We start from the raw sequence: 21,004 nt of genomic DNA, 5'->3' as shown, positions 1-21,004 counted from the left end.
ATCTAATTTAACGTTTAATAGATAAAACAGCAGTCCATACTTTCCCTACTTTTCCTGCCTATGGTACCAATATTTGAGCGTCAGGCCACTTGAGCCATGGAACGATTCTTTCACAGCTTTTACCCGCCGCGGTGGCTTAGCGGCTATGGTGTTGCGCTGCTAAGCACGAGGTCGTGGGATCGAATCCCGACCGCGGCGGCCGCATTTAGATGGGGGCGAAATTAAAGACACGCCCGTGCCCCGTGCATTGGTGGCACGTTAAAGATCCCCTGGTGGATAAAATTAATCAGGAGTCCCCCACTACGGCGTGCCTCATAATCAAATCGTGGTTTTGGCACGTAAAACTCCAGAATGCAATTCAATTTCCAACTTTTGAAATTCTTATGAAAGCAAACACGGAGACGTTGACAGAACAAACTTGCAGGTTTTGGCGCAAGCTTTCGCCGCTCAATTACTATATCGCAGGCGACGGCGCCTGCTCACGTTCGACCAAAACAAAAAAACAACGGCGAATTGTTTCGTTTTATTTCTGTACAAGTATTTATGCCAGTCGCGTTTTCTCATTAGCTGCATAGGTAGCGGTGATACCTGCGTGTTGTATAGTCGCAGACCACGAACAGATACAGAGAGAGGAAAAGCGGGTAGTTAACCTGACAAAATTTCTGTTGGTTGCCCTATACAGGCACAGAGAAAGTGAACACAAATGATGAAAGACTGAAGCAAAGTGATCACATGCACGAGGAAGATGCAACACACGGCTGTATAGTCTGTCAATCAAACTTGACCACCTTTTAAAAAAGACGGAGTATATAGCTTTTTTGACGCTTAAAATGTAGACGCTCCACTCGTGACCAAGGTGACACCACGACAGTCTGCTCAGAGAACGGACAGCTGTCCAAATTGTACCTCAGTAAGAAAGTGAAACAAACTGCGCTAGGTCCTGACGTCGAACATGCATCCATCGTTTGCCTCTCAGCCGCGTCGATAACGCGAGCATAAATTAAAGGTGCCACGTCCCTCCTACCAAACGAAGCTCGTTATTTTACGAAATAAGGAGCTTCGGATGGAAGAAAGAAAGAAAGAAAGAAAGAAAGAAAGAAAGAAAGAAAGAAAGAAAGAAAGAAAGAAAGAAAGAAAGAAAGAAAGAAAGAAAGCCTGAGATCGTTCACCACCTCCTTTCCAATGCATTTCAGCAGTTAATAGAGAAGAAAAAAAGAGAAAAAAAGAAACACGTTGCAACGTGGGGCAATCGACCAGCCAGGTATACGGCGGGCAATTTCGGGGCAACACGACGACGAGACCGCTGGAGCGTCAAAACGCGAGGTGACGAGCCACGCAGCTCTTCCACCGTTCAATACGCGAAGCCACTCCCTGTGAGCGAGCGAAGAAGCGAGTGTCGACACACGGGCACAGGGCGACTTTTGACGGAACAATAAGAACCGGGACGGTTCGACCTCCCGCAAACTTTGCACCACGCAATGCCTGCCATCCGTGAAGCTTTCACCTTCCTTCAAAGCAGCCCTCGTGTCATCGTGTGCTTTCTTAGGACGCGCGCTTGTGCGTGTCTCTATAGCGTTATACACTTCGGCATCACACCGATCTCTGTTAGAAACGAAAAAGAAGGCGATGCGAGACGGGACCGGTGGCAGCGACCCCGAAAACAACTGCAAGGGAAGAGCCCGGCCTTACGCTGTATGCGCTGTAAGTCCCAATGCGCCTCAAGCTATGTACTCTATTGGCCTCAGCACCCATATTGCATTTCTTTTCGGGTACACAGAAGCTCCGGCAGCACGCACGAATAACGTGAAAAGGAGACATGGCCCACCAGCTCCGGCTGGGACCGCACAAGAAGCAACAATAAAGCGCGTATGTCGTTTAGGGAAGTCCCGGCGACCACAATGCGTCTGTCAAGCCTGTGGACAGACGGAAGGGACGGCACGTCAACAGGCGGCCCCGCTCGAGGAAAACCAAACAGTCGGTCAACGCGTTTGAAAGGAGGAGAGGGTGCCCGACGCTCACTGCTATCAGACGGCAGTCGGTGCGTTGCGAAGGTTTCCGGAAAACTGTTGCCTTGGAAATAACGTGAGCGAACGCGCATTTGAACGTGCTTTCATTTTTTCCCTTCACTTCCACCTCTCTCTCTCTCTATCTCTCTCTCTCTTTCTCTATGAGAACGATAAGCAAGAAGCTAAGGTGCCCTAACGGCCATCCACGTTTTCTGAGCAACACGCCACTAACTGCCGGGGATACTGAAAACTGCTGCTGAAATTACGCATCCGAAAGAGTTTCCAGTGCAAATGTCTTACGCCTAGGGCGCCGTTTAATTACCCGCGGCTCCTTTCTATTCCAAGCAACTTGAAGAGCACTCTTTTCTTTTTCTGATACTTTTCTTTTCTCTCTTTCTGGTTCGCAGATTCGTGCTGATTAAGCCGCACAGTGCCGGGCACCGCTCCAACATGAGGCCATCGCAACAGCCGTATACGCATGCAGAAAGCGCCAACCAGCAGTATACGGCAACGGCAGGTGGTCAGTATAAGACCGAGCCACCGGAAGGGGGGGCACGATCGCATGCCCAATCTCGACGCCGGTCGGTCTTCCTTGCTCCACTGCCCTTTAAAGAAACGAACACTTCGTCCGGAGCGCGCTACAGATAAAGAACACGCCGCCCAGGTAGCACACTCGAAAACGCGCGAGCCCACACAACAAGACAAAGTCAAAAGCCGAACGTCTTTTCTACCACTGCGAACGCGCGAACGATATGCAGGGCGTTGCGAGAAGCGCAGTAAACTACTATATACTCGCTGAGTTGCACGAGGAACAGTGCATTCAGTCGTCTCTTTATTCTTGCATGCCTACTTGCGCCTCTGTTTGCTTGCCCACCGCGTTCAACCGACCTTCCCGACAGCACGTATTATAGAAGTGCTATAGGCGGCAGTGAATCGGCGGCGTAGACCAAGGGAGGAAAAGGGGAGAATGGGAGGGGAAGGGGGGGGGGGGGGGGGAGTGCAGCTGATTTACGGTGCCTGTGTCACCCGCATTCGGAGCGCGCTGCGTTGTGTTGTTGCCAAATGCCCAAGCGTGCGGAAAGTCACGCTTCGCTTTGCGCATGCGTGTCTATCTCTTGGCGCTTTGATGCGAGTGGTGCCACTATAGTATACACACGAGAGCAACTTCTTTTTCGTTTCGTGCAGGATAGAGTATAGAAGAAGAAAACCTCATTTCGTTTGTTCCTTTCGGTTCTTCGTTTTTGTTGTTTACATATTTTTTTCTGATTGTTTTTCCTTTTTCTACAAGTTCAGCAGTTTCTTGCTCCGGGCGAATTTGGACACCGCAGCCGTCGGGGCCTTCAGATCGCTGTCTCTCGAGGAAGCGGATGGAATTAAAGAAACATTGCGACAGACAGGAAGACAACGCCCGCTTTCTGTATTCGCGCACACAAAAGCGTATAATACACTCTAACGCTATACCTGCATACAATCGTTCTGCGCTGTAGTCGTGACTACCAGCGGCGCGCGCGAAGGGCTACATGCAGGCCGCGTTGGCTGATTTGTTGTGGCGTGACGGTGTGATGGGGAAACACATAAATTAAGGAACTCACGGTTCCGCCTATAACGAAGGCCTACGTTAATTCGTCCCACAGCGAAACGAACGGGGCACACTTTACTGTTATAGCGAAAAAAAAAAAAAAACGCTTATCTTTCAATCTTTATATCTCCCAGTTTATTTCTTCTCCGCAAACGTTCTACACGGATCTCGGGGGAAAAAAATAGCCGGGTAACTTTTTCCCGAACCTCTTACTTTTTTCGTTCATTAATTAGTGCGACCTGCCGTGAGACTTTCTTTTTTTTTTTTTTTTTTTTTTTTCACTGCCGCCGCTTTATTCGTTGTCGTTGCTTTACTTGAGTCATCGTGATCCAACACCGTGTTCTTTCATCCCATTTTCCTTCCCTTCACTTTATTTCTATTTTTCTACCACTTCCCGAAAAGCAGACAAGCGATGTGCCCTTTCTGATGGCAGGTGCCACCCTGTCCCTCTCCTTTCTTTTTCTCTAATTGAATATATGGGCTCAAGTAAAAGAAAACAACAATAATTATCGCGCTGTGAAGTATAGTTGCACGGTGTCGCGTTACGGCAGGGAGCGAGAGATTTACAGCGGGAACGATCAATTTAGGCGAGCAACTTTTTTTTTTTTTTTTTTTTTTTTTTTGCGAGAGGTAACCAACCGTTCATCCAGTGAAGAATAAGAAAGGAAGGAAGGCAAGTAAAAGGCAACAGAGAAACAACAGAGAAAAGAACTACGAGAAGACGACGAAACAAATAATCACAATACAAACGGAAGAGAGAACGAAAGGCAACGCATCGAAACGAACGAAGCTTGCCAAGGGGAAAGAAATAGAGCTACACGGCCCGCGGCAGAGGCCATCTGTGGTGGTCCACGCAGCTCTGTAAGCGGACAGACAAGGCAGGCAGGCGTCCGCGCACTCTGTGAAACGACGTCCATTTCGCGCGAGCCAACGCATCCACATCTGCGGCGCGGGAAATCGGAACTTTCTTTTTCCGCTCGAAGGGCGCGCTCGCACTATATCTCGCGCCCGAGCGCAGCCCCGCGTGGAGGCCCGAGGAAGAAGAAGCGCGGCGCATTTTCGCGGAAGCGCGCACCCTTCATCACTCGGCTCGCGGGCCTTTCGGCACGTTTTCGCGAGTGCTGGGAAAAGCGTGCGCGAAAGGAGCCCGCGAAACCACGAAAGCATGCACTGCCTGCGAGCGAGCATGGACATACAGTGCGATGAACCACACCTCTGCCTGTCCTGCGCGAGTTTCGTTCGGGGAGTCCGTCGAGGAGGCGGTTCGAAAACGATAGCTGCGCCGGCTTACTAACCGAATGTGGTTCACGTGGAAACGGATATGACGGATTACGTTTTTCATACATAGCAAGCAAAGCTACGAATGCTCCTAGGGAGACTTCTCTCCCTGCTGGCATTCACGACCAAAAAGATAGTGCTTCCCACATATGAAAGAAAGATACAGGTATGCGTCATCCAAAGAAGACAAGTTCACAGGAAGTTTTACGCTTGAAGAGATGAGCAGTAGTTGAACAATGAATGTCGCTGAAGTTGACGTTTCGAGGTACGCGTCATATATAGGTATTTCGATTTAACATTATGTATTATACACTTATGTTGCAAAATATGACGTAATTATTACATGGAAGTCATCGCAGATATTAACCTATTTACCACCGAACGGGCGGAGGGACACGTTGCTGCGAGCTGCGGCCGCAGCGCACCATCACTTGCGCTCGCGACCAAAACACTGGCGGAATCAGAGAGGGCTCTTGCCCATAATGCCGGCATTTAACTGCTAACTGTATTAAGCATGCAGAGAACTCCTCCTCCTTTTCTACATATTTTGATGAGGCCTGTCATCAAAGCTCGCAGTTCTTTGTCCCACTCCCGAAATTCTACCCCGGACTCTTGTGTATTTCTATTTGTTTACGTGTGTCTTGGAGTGTCTTACTCTCGAATGTGCCTCCCCTACTTGTATGTGGAACTTCGCAAGTTTTCGCGATATATGACTGTCTGCAGTGTTTTTCGGGCTTTTAGTTTTGTTTGCCTTGCGAAGAGGAGTGGCCGGTGCCACTGAAGCCGCGAACCTCTCCTATCAATTCGTATCAATAAAGAGGTCGAATTCCTTTCGTTTACGGGGATCTCCTCCTTTCTGAAGATTAGGCAGGCGTTGTGCCCCTTCCGGTGGCAGTTACCAGCCTACTCCTCGCTTTCCCTTTCCTGTCAAATGTATACACGTTTTCAAATAAAATAATATATATTAATAATAATCTTTGCTGGAAGTGAGTTCGCGTATACTATATGGTTCGCAAAGCTCAGGGTTTATGTGGGCTAGAAGCGAGGCAGCGAATTCATCTCTCCGCTGAGTCGTCGCACAAGCACGATTGGTCTCGCGTCGAGGGCCAACCAGCGCGCCCGGTGCCGACGGCTGGTTGGGGCCCCCGCGCCGCGGAAATGCACCTGGACCGACGAGCGTAATCGACGGCGGCGAGTGCGGAGCCGCCGCTGAATCACGCGCGTTGCGTGAACGGGTCTCATCAGAATGATAATAATGACGCGCTAACAAAGCCGCGAGCGTGCGAGGGAGGCTCACACGCACGACACAACAGTCAAACCACCCGAAATAGAAAGAAAGACAGACAAAAAAATCCAAATGAAGGAAAACGCACGCATAGGGAAAATATGGAAGTCGAGAGGAAAGACCGATGGCGACTTTCATAGGCGCCGCACGCCGCCTCGGGTCCTGCGCCGTATCTGCCTATATACGTTAAATACACGCACGCACACATGGCGGTGGTTCTTGCTTTCTCCGTTCTCGGCTTCCCTTTCTTTTTTTTTCATTTTTTTTCTTGTTTTTTTCTGTTCAGTCCACTCTCTCTCGGGGATCTTCTGTCTCTGTTCGTTGGAGCAGCAGGCGTCGCCTTTCCTTTATGATTCCGAGTCCGTCTCTCTCCTCTGGGGTCGGTTACGTGGGTGTGGCGGGGAGGGACGAAGCACGGTGCGCGAAGCCGCTGGCCTGCGGCCTCCCCCCCCCCCCCCTCTCCCCCCACCTCAGTGGTGCATATTGCATAATGCGTAATGTACGATAGGGCACGGGTGACGTTTAATACGCGCGCGGGGTCGTGTGTCTGCTCACCGGAGGAGCATCTGCCCCGGTCTTGCACGCCGAGATCGGGCAGCAGAACGCGCGCGGTTCGGAGCGTTGAGGGGAAGCTGGAGGAAAGGGGGTGCCGAAGGTATATATACATACATAGTTGGCGCGGCGAGAAGGTTTAGCTATAGGCAGGATGAGAGCGGCGGGTGAGAGCGACGTAAAACGCTGGCTGCAGCACAGACGCATGTGTTTCACCGAACATCGGCAACGACGCCAGTCTGTGAATCAAGTTTCAGTTTCCCTCGTCCTGCAGGGAGTGCATAAACGTCTCGTCATACATACCGCGAACATGGTATCTCCTGCACCAATGTGTGCGTTCGTTTTCGTGCGTTTATAAGTTTATTCGTTTTTTTTTCTTTCCTCCTCTGTTCCAGTGATCCGCGTTCGCATCGTTTGCAGCTGCCAGCGTGAGAGATCGTGTGTCGCATTTAGGCCCTCGGATTGCTTCGGCGTATAAATCGGCCCGGTGGCCGGTCGTGAGATGCAGTGCGATTACGGGACGTATAGAATCTTTGACGTCCAGAGCGAGATAACTATCTGTCTATCTGTTCACACACACACACACACACACACACACACACACACACACACACACACACACACACACACACACACACACACACACACACACACACACACACACACACACACACACACACACACATATATATATATATATGTGTGTGTGTGTGTTTGTGTGTATGTATATTCTTTCAGAATTGTGTACTCACACATTTTGGGCACTTGTAGGCGGAAGGGTGTCGCTTGCTATTGAATGTATTGCTGCAACTTTACTGATGGTAAATGCTGAGAGAATTATCGGTCCCGTAAACTCTGATCAACAGGGCGAAAATTCAGTGCTGATAAGGGCTCAATTGAAAGCTAGCTAGATTTCACCGCAGATATTGAACACATATTTTCCAAATGTAGTAATATGCACAGGATTTTCGCTAGATGAGCATGACTTCACTACCTATCAGCTTCGATTCCGCACTTGGTACATCTGCATTAAACTAAACAATTAATTTGTACATTAGTGTAACTTAGTTATTTAACTATCGTCACACCATGATTCGTAACGCAATTACGTCCGCGTTTCAAGTAATGCAGGGGATAAGAAGAAAAAAAGTGCACTAACAAAAGTTAATTCTGATAAATTTTGTTTTCACTATAAAACAAGTCATATGATAGGTATGCGTGTTTCAATGACATGGTAATCTATATCAGGGAAAACCAGAAGAAAGCAAGAAGAAAAAATTAAACGAAATAGAAAAAAGAAAAGCCCTCGCTTGCGTCTCGTATTTCAGGTCCTGACACCGTCGGCCCTTCAGAATGCTGGCGGTTCACTACACACGTCTCGACGAGTTTAGTTTAATACGCTCAGTTATGGAAGTGACACACAACACCGGCCCCGCGAAAGACGACTCGTCTAGGCCTCTTGCACAGCCAGTGCATCAATGCCTAAATGGAATGCGTATGTGACTCACCTGGCATTTGCAGGACTAGAGCCAGCACCCATGAGGGAGGCAGCGTTCCACAGTCGACTCGCAGATCTGTTAGGAACAAGAAAGAATATGCACGTCTGCTATTAATAACCTTATGCGACGGTACAAAAAGAAGGCACTACAAACAGGGTTAAATCTGTTGCCTTGACTTATTGTTTCAGAGCTTCGCTTTAAAGAGATATCGAGAAGACAAGACGTAAATAACAACAAACACTGCACACATTATAACACAACTCACAATTTCACAACTGCTATGTTATTACGGGCATCAGCACCAGAAGCACGGTCTGGTTAGATGGTGCAGTTCCTACTACATTACACTTGAAGAATCCCACACAAGTCTTATGAATTATAAGTGTTGTTGTTGTTATTATTGTTGTTTTTGTTCTTGTTTAACCACGACCGGGATAAAAATTACAAAGAGCAAAAAAAAAACAACGAAAAAAAAAAACGATATTAAGCACAAACACCAAAAAGAAAATATTAGTCGATACAACGACAGCAGAACTCGATTTGGCAGAGACTTACTAGGAAACAATGACTGCAGAAAAGTACCACAGTGACGAACGCAGGAAGCAACTGTAAGTGATCAAAAGACACGAACAAGAGGGGACTGCCAGCGTCCGAAGAAACACCGCTCGGTCCATCAACTGTCTGTCTCTCTGAAACCGCACCGAAATAACTGCAGGCGTACGTGTAGTGTTCGTGCACTCATCCACCCGCGCACTAGCTGTCACAAGGCGAAGCCGTCATTTCGCAGCGTCACAGCAAGTGGAAGAAAGCAAGGATGGATGAGATCCCGGACGCTGGAATGGCGAGGAGATACCAGACGGCGGCACACCAGAGTCGGGGACGAAATGCAACGCAACAACAACAACTGCGAATCACCTACATTTTTTTTTTTTCTTTTCCGGGCTATCGCTCCCTATATACATCGCTCGGTCTGTGCAGCCCAGAGCCCGGCCAGACACCGGTGGCGGATCATTCCGATGCGTGGCGTGGTCTGTCTTTCTTTCACCTGATCCACACCACACCTCCCACTTTCGGCCTCCCGCTGCCGCGCGGACGCAATCATATCCCCATTTGTCAGGGTCCGAGTCTTCCAGATTCCTGTGCTCCGGTCGCTGCTGCCAACCTCTGGCTCACAGCCGACCCCGGGCCACTGCATTATCCCAATCTCCCCCCCCCCCCCCCTTCATTTCGCAATCCCTCGCCTTCCCACCCACCACTCTTCTCCGGTGAGCTGGTCTGACCGCTCGGTTGACCGCGGCTGCCCGACCACTTGGAGCGGCGTTCGTGCTCCATGTCTCGGCTCGCAGACTTCGAAGCTGGAGGGAAAGTGACCGCCACCAATAAACCTACCGGCGACGTTGTTACACATTCAGGGTGGGATGCGATCAGCGCGTATACCCATGTCTCTCGAAGCTCCGAGGCTTCGCGTCGGATACAGTTGCTGAGGTAGCAAAGCTCAAGTACTGGACTATGCTACCGGTGCTATAATTATAGTAAGACTATAGTTGTGTGCTTGTGACTTGTGTTTGTGCGTCCAGTGTGTGTCCAGATTTTTTTTGCTTTCATTCATTATTCGTGTCTGAGTAGTGTATCTGGAATTTCGGAGTAGGCGGCCTTAAAGAAGTATGCCTTCCCTTTCTCTCTCTCTCTCTCTCTCTCTATATATATATATATATATATATATATATATATATATATATATACAGAACAAATGTGAAATACAGTCTGAATAACAATGTGAGGCATGCTTGCGCATTGTGTCGTTGGTGCTCCGTGCCAAATGCGGTGACTGTACCCAACAAACAGATCATGTTTCCGGTGCACGTGCCTGTAATGAATCTGCACTTTCCTGCCCGTGACACGTTAGTGTGTGCAAGTGTTTGTTCTTCTTTTCATCTTAATTTCTCCCATTTTTTGTTTCTTTTCTGAGTAGAGTAATTGAAGCGTTGTGATAGCCGGCTCCATAGATGCCTGCCTTCCCTTTTGCTTCATTTCATAAGGCATACTGTGAGGCTTGAGTCGAGGACTCTACACACAAAACAAGGCCGATTCGAGGAGTCACAAGTCTCGCCTTCAACGATAATTCACGTTCGTCATTCTTAATTCTGCTCGCTTCAGCTTTCGTCCGATTGCCTAACACGGCGCGATTTTTCAAGCAAGTGCTTCCATGACGCACGCCGTGCCTCGTTGACACGGACACATACTATGGGCGAAGTACCATATGACACCATATAGAAACGGCCCGTTTGTAAGCCCGTGGTCTTAACCTGTTTCGGAACGGCTATATAAAGAAAGTCATCGTCAGTCCAATGCATGTCATCTTCCAACTACTTCAGCACGGGTAGTTACTGATGTCGCTTATAGTATAGGGTCTCAGCTCAAGCGCGTGCAGACATTGCTGCTGGCGAAGAATGTTGCCTCGGAGCAACAACAACGACGACGAGAAAAATATATGAAGACTAAATACCGACGCAGCAGTGCGTCTTTGCGAATACCGCCAAACGAATATATCCGGTTCGCCATCTCCGGTGACCACCCGAAACTCGCTTTAAACAATAGCCTCGTGCTTTCCAGGAATTTGGGTGGATTTCGATCAGGAAAAAACGAAAAAGCGCAGAGGTGTACGAGCTAGTTGCATGCCACCGCGGAGAGGTGAGCAGTTGCGAGCGCGCGAGAAGCCAACAAACGAGAGACGCTAAAGTTGAACGAGCTTGCTATACTATATATGAGGCAGCCGAAGCCGCAGGGCCGCGCTTTCGGCAACGGGCGAAGATTCGGGAAGCAAAGAAACAGGGGAGGGGGGGGGGGGGGGGGGGGGTGCGCCGAAAAGCGGGCGAAGCCCTGGGGCCAAACACGTGACACGGAGAGTAAGAGAACGATCAGCGAGACACGCCCCACGGCGCCCTCCCCCTCTGGCCGGTAAACACTGTAATTACGCCGCCGGGGTGCCTCCTCTGCGAGCATCCGAAGAGGCTACAACGTTGGCTGCACCGGGGCCACTAACTCCGCGCTACTCGGCTCTTGCTGAGAAAAACTGCGCACGGATTCCCTGCGCGAACGGGGCACAATGAGGCGGCGGCGTGAACTGAAAAAGCTACGGAGATACGCGGTCGCCATGGCGTACAGAAACATAGCAGTGACACGGTTAGCTGCGGCAGTGTAGAGCCAGACGATACCTAATGAGAAACAAGTGCGACGGGTTTATACGGAAGAGAAAGAAAGAAACATTTTCATGGTACACGGAAAGGTTATAGGCCTGCCAACGGCTAATACACGTATAGAACGAGAAAGGCAACTCCCAGGTTCTTTTCGTTCTCATGTGTACATGATTGGACGCCTGCCTTTCCGTACCACGAATCCTTACCAGCTTGCTCAACTTTCAGTCGTTCTAAAATGAAACACTATTCTTGAACGGCTCCCATAGTTCGAATCGCCACCGTCAAAGTACAGCTGGAACCCAATTGAGGGACCAAAAGTAATCCGAGGTATACGTATACTACAACGTCCCTCGTAGCCAAAGGGTTGCTTAAGCATGTTCACAACCAGCAACCAATCCCTGGCGTCGCCAGCCCAATGCGGATGCTAGGCGCATCACTATACTGCTCCGTGAAAAGATTCGACGAAGAAACCATGCTTATTACTTTTGACCTATGAACAATCGCAGTTTACGAGCGTCCGCCAAGCACCAAGCCGCCACCAGTCGAGTTGTCAAAATACGTGACGGCTGCGACTTGAACCTTTCGTACAGAGATAATTATTTTCCGCTCTATCATGCCAGCGTCCCTATACTCTAGAATCTCTCATGAAAGGAGCACCTTTGACCAGTATGTGCATATATATACCGGGCATTTATCTCGGTTCTTGCTGAGAAAAACTCAGCAAGAGCCGATAGGAAGTTTTACGAAATTTTTAGAAATCGCCTGTGGCAGGTATCATAATTTCTATGATTGAGCTGGGTTATTCGAAGAGGCACGAGAAATCTAAACATACATTCAACTAATTAACAAAAATTCAGTAATTCACTCCTTAGTCATTTAGTTTAGGACAAATATTGCAATTTACGAATTGTAGCCGGTGAGCTTGTCAGGCGTATCCACTTGGAATGAATTTACAGAATGAAACCAGTTTGGAGATATGCGCCATCAAACTCGCCGTTAAAATGCACTGTTGTTCAGGCTATTTTTTTTACCAAAATGCTGTTTTATACATTGACGCACAAAAGTAACAGGAACGCCCATGTATTTCGTCCCACACTTTGGGAAATAATATCTCGAAACTGGTGTCATCCTGGAAATTCATTTCAACTGGATGCGTCTTGCAAACTCACCGGCTACAATTCGTAAATTGCAATATGTGTCGTAAAGTAATTATCTAAGTTCATTAGTCAAGTTTTGTTGATTAGTTGAATATGTGTTTCTATCTCTCGTGCTACTAATGTCCGCCTCTTCGAACAACTCAACGATAAGAATTATGCTACCTGCCAGAGGCAATTTAAAAAAATTCCGTAAAGCTTAATTTTGAACACCCGGTATATTTCGTCGTGCTTGCGCCCGTGCTTCCATGGTGTATAAGGAAAGCAATGCGAAACGTAGCGTCGACGGCCCCCTGACAAAGCGTTAACGGTTGCCGACGAGAACGTCTTTTCAGCTCTTCATACTCTACGCAGATCGAAGTTAATGTTATCACTCGCCGTTATCGGCGTTCCAATGGTGTTCGCCCTATGCAGAGGAATTTCGAAAGCCTTTCTTGGCGTCTTCAATAAGGGCGCGATTTCATCCACTGAGATTTGGAAGGAATGCAACCATCAAATCCCTGGGAACTTCGGCACACTCGGCACATTCTGTCCTCAATTCTGCGCCGAACTGAAAAGGAATGCAAAATGCGTGGAAACGGTGATGATACGTCGTGCCACGTAAATATTTGATGACGGGCACGATAGGAGCTGCGACGAACATAGGCGCAATTTTCTAAATGCTTAACTCTGCCAGCTGAACTGTTTTGCGGACCAACGACAGTGATGAACGCCACGTAAGGACCGTCCTTATACTAAATACGACAGCAATTTCATTAAACACTCGAACGTTCAGCACGCTTCCGCTGGGCATACGACGCCTGAGGGCGATGCGAACATCGCTGTTACGTCCCTGGCAGCGGCCGGTAATTTATCAGTGAAAATCGCCGCACAACAGATGACTGCGAGAGGGGTGACTACAAATGAATTAAGCGTCCCACGTCGTAATGAACGTTTAATTCCCGTGGACAGTTTCGCCAGGATGTACGCGAACTTTGTAGCCGAGTGATTACGGCATCGTTTGTTCTGCGCCGCAATTGCGGAAGTATAAGCGATGTATTACGCCGTCGCCGTGTACACCTCTTTAGGATCGCGAACCATGCTTACGGCGGCCACTTAAATGTGCTATTTTGCTTCTTACGCTGTCTGCATGTCACTCAACCCCATGCCTGACACACGGGAAGGGTTCGATCTCTCTGTCTCTCTCTCTTTGATCCAGTGTATCCACCGCTTTGTGGAAGCACGGCTAACAAGGATAAAATTGCAAACATAAGTGCAGGACGCTTTGTGATCCTGTTGTCAAGCCAGCTACGGTTCGGTTCACGCTTTTCTGACAATTATTGTCTTCCAAAACTATAGTTCGGTCATACTGCGTAAGAGGACGCACTGCGGCAAGATGGCTTTGTATGCATGGAAGCACTCAGGCGCAACGCTACATTATTGTGAAATATCGTCTGACACAGAAATCGCTCATACATGCATAAGCACGCTCGAACGGCATCTCGATTTCTCTTCTGTCTGAACGCGATATAGAATATGAATTGTATAATCATAGTGTGGATCACGAAAAAAAAAAGAAATTCTTTTCGTTGTATACTGGCGGTCGAAACGTCTCGGCCGCAGAGCGCGGGACAGACGTCTCGCGTCGCCGTGGAAACTGGGCATCCCAAGTCGGTCGTTTTCTTTTGTCGCCCTCACCCATCGCTTACGAAATCCGCACGACCAACAAAGCCTCGTCGTAAAGACGTCCCAGCGCGCGTGCCAGTACGCGGGCGGTGTTGCGTAAAGAGAGCAAGAGACGCAACAGATGCGAGTCGCACCTCGACTAAACCGATTCGGAAAGAGGCCGAGATATCTGCCTGCAGTGTACACTAGAGCGACGACGTGGCAAGGCGCCGCCAAGGAGGGCCGCATTTGCTGGAGCGCCGACGTCAGCCGCGTACGTCGCCCGAGCGCGCGTGTGTAACTACACGGTATACGGCGTCATGTAGTCAGCCCGTCTCGTATTTCGAGATTTGTGCAGGGGGGAACGTCGCCGTGTAGAGGGAGTCGCGACGCGAAGCAGCAGTGCCACTACAGCAGCAGCAGTAAATGCGCCTCGCTTATCAGCGCACGGCAGCTGCGACGCCGGTCGAGAAACAGGGGGAGGAAGATGGGGGCGCGGCGACACGTCGCACGAGGCCTCTTGGAGCGGCGGACAGCTGTGTTTGCCCAACAACGAACCAGGTGACGCACCGCAAACACGTTGCCCCGTATGGGCCTCTCTCTCAATCGGGTCGTTCCGGCGTTTGCTTCTTTCTATCAGCAATTCTTTTGTCTTTTTTTTTTTCTTTTCCGCGATATTTTTTTGCCTCCTCCTGCGCAGACGGACAACGGTGCAGAAGCGCGGAGCACATCGCGCCCTGCTTAGTGAGCCACGATCTGCTCCGCATATTCAACGCGTTGGCATGAATAGAACGTTGGTGGCTTTACTATAATGAAACGTTCAGCCTTGAATGCGTACGAGAAATTACGGCAGATCAAACGCGCTTGTTGGAAATAATCAACGTTAAGCGAAGCTTTCTTGAAACGCGTCAATTAGATTCTATGCAAAGAAACATGTGATTCGCACATTCTATTTCCATGTACGCGCAAGGAGCTGTACCCGTTTTTCTACCATCGCCGAAGTTCTGTGTCATTTGGCTTCGCCGGTCGCGCATGCAATTTCGTGTTGGACACCGAGGTTTGCAGCGTAGCGAATACTAGCCCGCCCGCCAAGACAGAAAAAATGAAAGCTTCGTTTTAAACACCGCTCTGCGTTCCGCGACACCTTCTACGCAGTCTGCCACCCTCTCCACGTTTCTCATCCAATGACAAGCTTGCGTATGCGGTTAGAAGTCGAATGACCACGAAAGAGCCATATAGCTATCGCTTTAGTATGATGTCCCCGAGTTGGCCCGTGGTTAGCGTGCCTATCCGCTACGCAATTAGTTTTCTTCTTCAATGTGGCGGATCGACTTGCTACACTTTGGTAGCCGTCATCGCCGACTTCCTCACTTCCGCTGATTTCGGAGATAAAATCATCACCTCGCAGGTCACCCAGTTAACCCCTTCGTCGTTGTCAGCAGGCTTCGCTTTGAGGCATGCTCCATGGACTTCGCCACCGGCAGCAGCAGCTCCTCTTCCGAACGCACGATCGTGTAGATAAGCACAGCGTTCAGTCAGTAGACCTTTATGAAAAATTGTTTCGTCAGCCTGTAGAATGTCTACAAGCGTTGAGCATTTATTTGATTCTACTGTAGGGAAATTCCAATACGTCCGCACACAGTATAGATGCGGCCTATGAACGCAACGTTTGATTATCAATAATGTACCGTACATAGTACGTCTACAGGTCACATATACAAAAAAAGATGAAGAATTCCGTAGCGAGGCAAATTTATGCCCCATTTTAAGAACATTGTTACATTATGGCCGCAAAGAAAAAAAAAAAGAAACGTAACATTGCTTGCAACTGAAATCAATGAAACAGACGTCATTCGCATCTTTCCCATACCTTCGCCTGACATAGGCGATGATGTCCGAGCGATGTCGAAAAGAGTGGAAGAAGGCATCTGACTTGTTTTTTTTTTTCTATCTCTTTTCTTCTGCTTTTTTAAAATTTCCGCCACCTAACACGTGAAGATAAACGAGGCCTGAGGCACGCGTGCAATACACCCCCGGCAAAACAATCAACCCACTCTTGTATACGCTTTACTTCCTCTTTTTCTTTCCTTTTCTATTCGTTCATTTCCCTCCTGGCTTATCCCTAACATTGCGCGCACCGCAGACCGGAGAAAGGTCCGAGTTGAAAAACAGAAAAAAAGAGAGAAAAGAACAAAAAAAAGTTATAAAACACAAAACCTGCTCGTTAAGAGACAAAAAGAATACGAAGGCACAAGAAGGGAGAATACCTTAGTTTCGCGCTCGTCAGCGCAAAAAGAAACTCGTCCACGTACCCATTATCACACAAAAACAGTTTTCCCTCCGCCGTGCCCGATCACTGGCATTAGGCTAATTGACAGTTGTCACGGGGCGCGGTCCACGTCCCGTACACGTTTCGTTCTTTCTCCAGCAGCAGTGGATACACCTACACAGCCACCGGGCCGGCAGGTATACGCGTTGCGCGCACACCTGCAGAGTGAGGAAGCGAGAGAGACTCGCCAACACCGCCCCGCGTTTAAGGAACCGTTCTAGAGGGCCTCGGTGTTTCTAGTTAGGAAGACCTCAGCGAGCTATTGCGGAAGGAAGGAAGCTGCGCACACACAGAAAAGCAGAAAGGAAAAAGCAGCACCGACGGGTAAACAGTTTACGGACCAAACTGCATTCGCGCGCGTGGAAGCGAGCGAGTGGGACCAAGAAACAAAGAAAAGGAAAGAGGGAATGGAATTCCGAAGGCACGCAGTGAAGTCGCCGCGCGTGCGTACAGATGTGTACGCGCCCTCGACCTCCGGAATCTCGGCTTCTAGTGTTAGACGAGAGCGGCAGAGTCGCTTCGATAAAAGAAAGGCAGGGCTGTTAACCAGTCAAGAGTCCGGTTGGCTACCCTACGCCGGGGGAAGGGAGAAGGGGAAGAGAAAGAAGGGAGAGAGAGAGGTTGGGGTGGGGGAGGGGGGTGTTAGAGAGACCTGCACGGACAGCACTACAGTTGCACAAGCCAGACGTTCTCAGGTTCTCAGAAAGCACAAAAGAGGCGGTATAGGTATATATAGCCGATGTCTGTTTGCCTGTTCTCTAGTGAATACGTCTGCTGGCGCTATGTTCTTGCAATATGAATGTGCGCCAATACGGCGATATGCTATAAACCCGCAAGAGCGCTTCTCCACACACCTCGTCTCGGGCGTAAATAACGCGTCACCGTGCGAAGTGCTGTCCCTGCTGAGCCCTGCTGTCCCTCATTCTTCACTACATCCAAGCTTTCAAAATGCGTCTTCTAGCTTCACGAGTGTTATTACAATACGTTGGCCACGTTCATTGGGAAAAGTTGATGCGTCGAAAAGCTGCTTGCGGAATTTCGCGACCCGTCTATCAACGGGTCTTTCCCGCGCTGTTCTATACACATCGTAGACAACGAGCACGAGCACTGCACAGCTATATAGCAATCGTGACCAGACTACACATCAAACATTCGGTGTTCACGAGGCCATCGATTAGGGACTCGCTTCAATTTATCGCTGCATATGCGAGCTGCGCATCTGCGGCCTGTTGACATATGTTTACACGCTGAGAATAATGGGATCAAGGAAGAGGGGGTGAACGGGTTGATCCAGAACACCGCTCGGCACGGAGCGCAACAGATGGTAGACTTCTTTCAACGGACAGAGGCCCGGAAGGGGTAGATCGGGGATCTGTGAGACATGACATAAATTATCCCGTAATTTCCAGCAATCGGACGCGCCCTAAAAGCAGCGCTCTCTTTGCGTCGTGACGTGAGAATCGGCGAGAATGGGTTACGTCTGTTTAGGCGGTGATGAAGAGGCTCCTGCATCATAGGGGGCGCTGCTGCGCTGTGTCAGAAGCTCGGTCACGCGCAAGACGATCTCAAGGCGCGCACAGGAGGCTCTTGCATGAGCACTCGCATGTGATGATAACAGTTACGAAAGCTGCAATATAATGTGGTCGACACTTCAAACTAAGCATAGGAACAAATTTGTAGCAAACTACTTTAAGCGTGACTTACTTACCCTTGACAAAAGTAACATGAATACTTTCTCTCGTGTTATTGTTATTGCATTTTCATCAACTGTCTGATGTGCACGTGCACTTATCATGCGGACACTTGTCGGTCCCTGGCCTCTGGCGACAACTGGAATGCAGAAGGCGCCCAGGTATTTGTTTCTGAATGATTCGTTTATACTTGCCTCTCACAGCAAGCATGGAACATTTCTGCAGCAAACTTTACGAACTAGGCTCCTCCCGAGCATCACCGAAGGAAATGTTTTTCAGCTGACGATAATCTTCGCTCAAAGCAGATGCGACTCCTGCCGACAATTTTCATGGTGCGTCGCGAAGCGCCAACGTGTCTCAGAGCAACGTTAACGGTCGCTGTTACCCCATACAGCTGCTTTCGGGCAGCCCTTATCTCACCCTGGACAATGCTTATCTTTTTTCCACATCATCTATCTCACTCTTACTTCTCAGGACAAAAAAGAAAGGGGTGTATGTGCCTGACAATGTAATCTGATCCTCCTGTATATGCACTGCATACTGAAAAACCGCCACGCCTGTTTACACCAAGACTTACGCCAGGTTGTTTCCAAGCGGAGAAAATTGAGATGCATATATACGCCTACGCGTAAGAGAGATGGAGACCGGACGTTCGTGCACACAGCTCTATCCCGAGCATTCAGACAGGAGCGCAGTGCACCACTCTTTCGAGCGGCGGGCCACATGCTTCTCTCGAATGGGGCCCGCTCACGTTCTCGGTGCTCGGCAAGCGCGCAGTCGCCAGCTAGACTCTGGGCAATGCGCGGTGTACGGAGCGGAAATCACAGGAACACGGATGTAATCTCGCCCGATAACCTGTTCAACGGAGCGAGCCATCTGGCTTCCGGAAGGGAGATAAGGCGACGGCGACTCTGCTGCATGCACTGTGGGTCATTAAAATCGCGCAGTGTAGCACGGGAGAGGAGCGTCGTGCAGCACCGAGAGACCCAGAGCGTTAGTGATACATTACGCCAACGTGGCACGCGCTCATCCCCGCTCGTGTCGTCTGCTGCCGTGAAGAGAAAGCAGACGTCACTAGGGGAAAAAAAAAGAGAGAAAAAAAATGGAAGCGATGCAAAGTCGATGCCCTTAGGCGTGCTTGGCAGGAAACTTATAATATGTGTAGCAATGTGGAAACGTTGAGCTGCATATCAGCGTATGCAGCCGACCAATGTCGTGACATCGCAGTAGTTGCCTCTTCAGCGAAACTGACTGAAACAGTACAAAACAGCTGACGTATACGAGCTGAAGCGATGTATATCGTTTCCACCGTTTGTTTCGAAATAATGAACTATACTTTATCTTCCGGCCAATTAAGTCACAGGTGGCCCCTCTTAAGTTGAATCGGGCTGTTCACACGTAGCGGTATTTATTTCCTTTGCCGGCACTGCACTGCCCTCACCAACAACCGCAGCGCGCACGATACGCTCCACAGCGCTGCACGCATTTAGCGAGACTGTATTCGTGGCACACTGCTCGCCGCCGCCGAGGTCAACTCTTTGCCGCCAGAAATAAGACGGGAGCGGGCGGGCCTGTGGAAAGGAGGCCTTGGTATTACGCCTTTACCGCACACGGTTGCTTCCCATCTAATTGCGTCCACATTTCAGTTGTCTCTTAGTGCGCGGAAACCGACGCTTTGCTCGCAGTTGGAGGCAGCTGAACGTGCCGGAGATGCTATGAGATAACACCTCCTAACTGCCGCATCGTCGGGCTCAGCCGTGGACTTAATAGCGCCAAGCAACGGATGCACTGCGCGGCAAATCGCACCGCGTGATAGCCATAAGTCTACTCCCCATCCTTATTAGAGGACATGAAGCGCAGAACGAGATATGCAGACAGTCGTCGTTTAGCTATGCTATCCGCAGATCTCACCGCAGCACAAATAATGAAGAACGCGAACAAGCGTTGTAACTTAACTCTGCCGTAAGAAATACGTTGCTATACATTCGAACAAATACACTAGCGCAAGTTCGCCGGCATTTGCGCCACACAGGAAGGCACTATAGTACGAAGCACAGAGCCCTGCTGTCACTCGCTTCAGGAGCCATATGGAACTGACCCTATACTCGCCGCGGTGGTTCAATGGCCTCTGGCGCTGCACTGGCTGAGCACAAGGTAGCGGGCTGGATTCCCGGCCAAGGCGGCCGTATTTAGATGGGGCGGAGTAGAAAGAAGCTCTTGTGTACAGCAATTTTTGGTGCACGTTATAAGAAACAAAGCCGGTCGAAATTATTCCGGAGCACCCTACTATACGGCGTCGTCATAACAAATTCTGGAGTTGGCGTGAAGGTGACGTTAAACGCAGCAATTTTATTAATTATTCTAACTGGTCGTGAAGCACTGAAGAAGGCGTGCCACTGAGACTGATCTGGAAGCGCCTTCAAAACGCGGCCCTGTAATTCTCTATAGCTTCCCGTTATATACGGTAACCGGTTATTGCACGTATCTCGGCCGCCGTGTATACTGCATCGTTTTAATGGCGCGTAGTATAGCAGAAATGAAAGTTGAGATTTTCAGGGCGCAAAAGAAAATTATAGTAAGACAAAAGAAGGTAAGGTGGGTGAGGTAGGGGAACGCACAGCACACCGCACGCTCCTGCACGAGCGAGCTGGATCCCCTGATGGATGTGCCTTCCAGATCCGGTCCGCTCAGGCGCAGGCCGCTAATTAGCGCTCTTCGGGTTCCTCCGTTCTCAAAAATCCGTCTCTTTCTTTTCACTTTTCGCGAGAAAAAGAAGAACGTGGGAGGAAT

At 49.4% G+C, this 21,004-nt stretch overlaps 1 protein-coding gene across 1 annotated transcript in view; it reads right to left on the bottom strand.

Moving 5' to 3' along the window:
• The window catches only part of LOC119448487 (dachshund homolog 1-like), a 184,025-nt gene that overhangs the window by 106,520 nt on the left and 56,501 nt on the right, over positions 1 to 21,004 (bottom strand). Inside the window, exon 2 of the mRNA XM_037711762.2 lies at positions 8,209 to 8,274. Coding sequence (XP_037567690.1) covers positions 8,209 to 8,274 — 66 coding nt within the window. The remainder of the gene's footprint in view (positions 1 to 8,208; positions 8,275 to 21,004) is intronic.

The sequence above is a fragment of the Dermacentor silvarum genome, chromosome 4, assembly GCF_013339745.2.
Source record: "Dermacentor silvarum isolate Dsil-2018 chromosome 4, BIME_Dsil_1.4, whole genome shotgun sequence".
Taxonomy (NCBI): domain Eukaryota; kingdom Metazoa; phylum Arthropoda; class Arachnida; order Ixodida; family Ixodidae; genus Dermacentor; species Dermacentor silvarum.
The sequence above is the reverse complement of the archived record's forward strand: the minus strand, read 5'-3'. Positions and strand labels throughout refer to the sequence as shown.